The 4846-nt window shown below is 37.2% G+C and overlaps 1 protein-coding gene across 1 annotated transcript in view; it reads left to right on the top strand.

Moving 5' to 3' along the window:
• Nucleotides 1-4643, top strand: part of LOC135195291 (glycine, glutamate and proline-rich protein-like) — a 33954-nt gene extending 29311 nt beyond the window's left edge. Inside the window, exon 3 of the mRNA XM_064221549.1 lies at nt 4394-4643. Coding sequence (XP_064077619.1) covers nt 4394-4643 — 250 coding nt within the window. The remainder of the gene's footprint in view (nt 1-4393) is intronic.
• The last annotated feature ends 203 nt before the right edge of the window (nt 4644-4846 follow it).

The raw sequence follows: 4846 nt of genomic DNA, 5'->3' as shown, positions 1-4846 counted from the left end.
AGGACACCAAAGACTTAATATAGATTTACAAAGTTTTATTGCCCATGAAAGGAAACACAAACCGTTTATTTAATTGTAAAACTTTTAAAAATTCCATAAGTAATTTGTATGTATTGCTGATAATGGTGCCTTATAACTCCTTTTTATTTCTGGGTAATGGTAGTATCAATTAAAAAGAGTCAATATTAATGATGATATTAAACGAAAGAGAGGTAAAACTTGTCATTTTTCCAAGCAATGCAAAGAAAGTAAATGTGGATCATCTGGCGTCAGGGTAACAATGAAGTGTAAAGCATATTCCAATCATTGCTGGTTAATATTACCACGAAAAAGTAAGAGAGAGAGAGAGAGAGAGAGAGAGAGAGAGAGAGAGAGAGAGAGAGAGAGAGAGAGAGAGATTTCATCGTGTCTCCAGATTATTATAAAAAAAACTTCATTAAAGACAAGTCTATCGTACGAACTTTCGGATAAAGAAAATGAGCAATATAATGGTGCTGACATGCGTCTCGGGACGTTTTTTTTTTTTTTTTTTTAAAGTAAGTAATTAACTTTAGACGGAAATAAGTTCTGTCAGGGCAATCTCCCCAATCTTGACATAATTATGATTCTCTCTCTCTCTCTCTCTCTCTCTCTCTCTCTCTCTCTCTCTCTCTCTCTACTGTACTATAACAATTTTAGGCTTAAATGACACATACTAAAAAAAACGCGAGAGTAAAGTAATACAGCTGTGTCGTTCCATTTCGCACATCAAGATTCTTCGTTCAGATAGTTTTATTTTCACTTCGTATATCGCGTCCTCACAGAATAACCCTATTGTATAGTACGAAATGTCAGAGCACGAAGTTCTCTTCGTTAGTGCCACGCCAGTATTTGTAAAACAATCAGTCGCTTCCTATGCAGTAATAATTAGTATTAATGTGAGGAAGCAAAGAAAGTACTATTAAGTTGTTATATAAACTGTTTGTCCTTGAGAGTTTTACCATAGAATATAAATGTAGTGATTTCATTCCAGTTAGGCATTAAAAGACATATTGCCATTACACATCCTTAATGCTGAATTAAATAGGAATGTGATAGGTTTCAAACAAAACTTTTTGATTATATTATTCTTTTTAACACTAACCTTCGTGTATCTGATATTAATATACTTATTTATTTTTTATTTTAACAGAAAGAATATCAGGAGGTGTTAGGCGTTTTTTTTTTATTCATAACACACGCAAGACATAAACAGGACAGGTAACGTAACGGAGAATACGACAGGTGTTTTTAGACAAAGGGCCTCATTCTACAGCAGCTTTATATAAATTTTGTATGGCGCGACAAAAACACAAAAGATGCGCACACACACTTAGCTACTCTACATTCTCTTCATTGCCTTTGTTTACTATACCTTGCGGGTACACAGAAAAACAGGATTTAAAAAGGGGGGATCCCTCCTTGGTCCTGGGGGTGGGAGAGGTGAGTATGTGTAGAGAAGGTAAAGGCTCCGTTAGAAGCTGAGAGAGAGAGAGAGAGAGAGAGAGAGAGAGAGAGAGAGAGAGAGCATATACACTGAATGCAGTAATCAAGCACTGGCTACAGAAGGTAGAACTCCATAGGTATTTTTTTTACAAAGGAGGTGGAGAGTTGAAAAAAGAAGATAATGTTTCACCATAAAAAAAACGGATTTTGCTGAAATAGAGAAAAAACGACCCGGAAAACTCTCCTCCAGATGATTAACTTTCGGTGGAATATGATGAAATATTAATATTTCATGGCCATGGAAACAATGTCAATCCTCTTTTTAATTTGATATCCTCCAATTCTTCGGATTCTGACATCAACTCCATCCAAAACATCTTTATTTACTTACAGAACAAAAAGCAAGCTTCAGGGGTATAAAAGAAAAATATTTCTTGCAAGAATACTTCCCAAGTATAATAAATCTAACCACGTGATGTTTTTATTATTATGCATAAGTAGAAATGTCGAGCTGAAATATCATACTGGCTTACGAAGGATGAAAGGTTACATATGGGATCTATGATAAAGATAAAATGATTTCAAACGCAAAATACAGAAATTTACTCAATAGATGATACAACAGATCACGGATTATTGTGATATCAACAAATAGAAGATAGTAAATGAAACCCCTCTCAAAAATAAAAATTTAAGACAAAGTCAGAAAGTTTAAACTCCTACAATGCATTGCAAACTAATCATGAAAAAAATTGTGCTCGGTATGCAAATAACCCCTTGAGAATTCAGGCGGGAAAATATGGCGTTCTAAGCGACGATTATACACAAACACCTACTTATCTAATTGGAGACAGGGTCTGCGGGGCAGGAAAGGGGGAGGGAGGGACGGACGCGGGGGGGGGGGGGGGGGGGGGGGGGGTTGGTAAGTGAAGCCCACACAGCTTTCATCTGTCCCTTTCCCCTTAGTTCCGTAGAACACTTTGACCTGCTTCCCCCTCTTCATTACAAAGCGTTAAAGGCCTCATTATCATTTCCTCTATACAATTATCCACCTTGTGTCTTGGGAAATAGAATGCTGACACGGACCGTTCCCTCTAGGTTAACATCGTTTGGCCCAAATGCTAAGGCTTCGTTGCCTTTCAAACAATGTATATACTGAGGTTGCACCCTTTTACGTACATTCCTACGCATCACTAACGGCCCTAACTAGAGGATTCTCTCTCTCTCTCTCTCTTCTCTCTCTCTCCTCTCTCTTCTCTCTAACAAACTGTACTCTTAATGCAAGAGTGCTGAGTTAATAAGAGGTTTTAAAGGGAAAGCTTCATTCTTTACAAAACGCTTTACCAAAGATGATAATAATGACAAAACTCACCAATAACAAAATTAAAGCAGACCATGAAAATTGATCCTAGCCAAGAATTTACACAATAGAGAAAGGCCTATGAGCTAATATGAATAAGACTTGCAAAAAACATAAAAGGTGATCATCAAAAGCACAGAGAAAATTACCAGTCATATAAGATGAATTATGAGCCAAAGGTGATCTTCATACGACATACAGCTGGCCAGATACCCTCCTCATTCTAGATAATACTAAAATCATTCTATGATGACTGACAAGAGTAGAAGCGTAAACAAAATTTACATACTCTCTGCACATTTACAAACTTATAACTAAGCATCACATCATTAGTATTCGTCCTTAATGACATCTTAAGGCAGACTGAATTTCTGTAATCAAACCTCAGCAACATCGACTCAAAAGCCATAAAAAAAGACTCCACAGAACGAGTGGAAAAGAAGTCTAGCCAATTAATAAGGTAATGGGTAATGTATGCATACCAGACGAGGTCAAAAGCAATATAGCCTCGTTGATCCAGGTTTTTAAAGTACTCCGATAAAACTGATGTAAAAGCTTTAGATCCTAAAATAATAATCCACAGACAAGACTAACTCTTTGGGCTGCAGCAAACTGCATGGATGAATAAAACCATAACACAGGCAAGATCGAACCCTTGGGAGACAATCTCACAGCAGGAAACTGGCTACATCAAATCCTTGACATGCGTCTAAGTCTCCAGAGTAAGCATGACCGTTTCACTGATAAAACCGTATTCTACTGTGACATTTCCTAGATCAGTTTGGTCGTCAAGCTGCTAGGATCAAAACTTGCTTACTGGAGATCATAAACAGAAATAAAATTAGATAACGAAAACTCACCAAAAAACCTTTGACAGATTCAACAATTAACTATCAAACTGATAACAGATAAGCTATTTATTATTACACCAATTGTTTTCCATTTATATATTCTGTATCAATAAGTGGTAAACACTGAAAGAAATCAGTAAAATAAAAGCCTCAATAGGTAATGAACAATAGAGTCAAGACGCGTTCCATGGAATGCGTCTTATGAACATTTAATCATTTCAAACCTTCATAAATGATTCAAATCAAGCATTTAGAACCCTACAAACTCAAGCAATCAGGAACAAGTTATGAGACGGATTCATTGGTAACCTTTAGTACCGAAACCCTGACTATTTTAAATGAAACTCAGGACTAAAGAAGAGTGAGTTTGCTTACAAGATTTACACATAACTGAGGTAGTCTTAATACATTATTCACATATCTCTTATTCCCTGCGAAGAATTATTATTTCTTTTTTAGTTTTCACAAATGTATTTTTTTAAAGGGCCTGGATATGGACAAATGTCCGAAACGCTGTTTGTAAATAACGAAAGTGAATAAAATGTGATGTTTATTGTGTCAAATACATGTGCTGCAGTTGTTACTGGCCGAACTTTGATTCCCTACCAGTTTATAGCCACCATTATTACTGCGACTACTACTCATAGTAATGATCGTAATATTAACAATAATAGTAAGAGTAAAAAGTTTGAACATTTCGCTCAAATACATTTGCCAGTCAGGTGCTCCTCCGTCTGTCGGTTTGTCTCCCTCCAGATCATCAACGGAAGTTAGTCTCCTCAAACTTTGGTTCACCTGAAATTCACCTCTTCTTTAGCGCTTCCTCCTTTTCTCCGTCTCCAGAATTCACTTCTCCTTCCTCCTCCTCCTCCTCCTCCTCCTCTTCCTCTTCCATTCCCACAAGGGGATACGACCCCCTCCTCCACCCGACTACTCCACCCCCACCCCCATTCCCCCAAAGGAGATAGACATGTCCTGCTTCGCTTTGCTGATTTACATAATCACATTGACCCGATCTTGTCAACTTTGTGAAGGGTGAAAGTTGACGGGAAACGTATTTTAATGTGAAGAAACTGAAGGGAATATCTTAATTCCTTCAAAATTCTCCTAGGGTGTTTATTCCTCGGCGAACGCTCGTCCGAGCAATTCCACCCGCACGAACACTACAAAT

The sequence above is a fragment of the Macrobrachium nipponense genome, chromosome 16 (genome assembly GCF_015104395.2).
Source record: "Macrobrachium nipponense isolate FS-2020 chromosome 16, ASM1510439v2, whole genome shotgun sequence".
Taxonomy (NCBI): domain Eukaryota; kingdom Metazoa; phylum Arthropoda; class Malacostraca; order Decapoda; family Palaemonidae; genus Macrobrachium; species Macrobrachium nipponense.
This window is presented reverse-complemented; position numbering and strand designations above follow the sequence as displayed.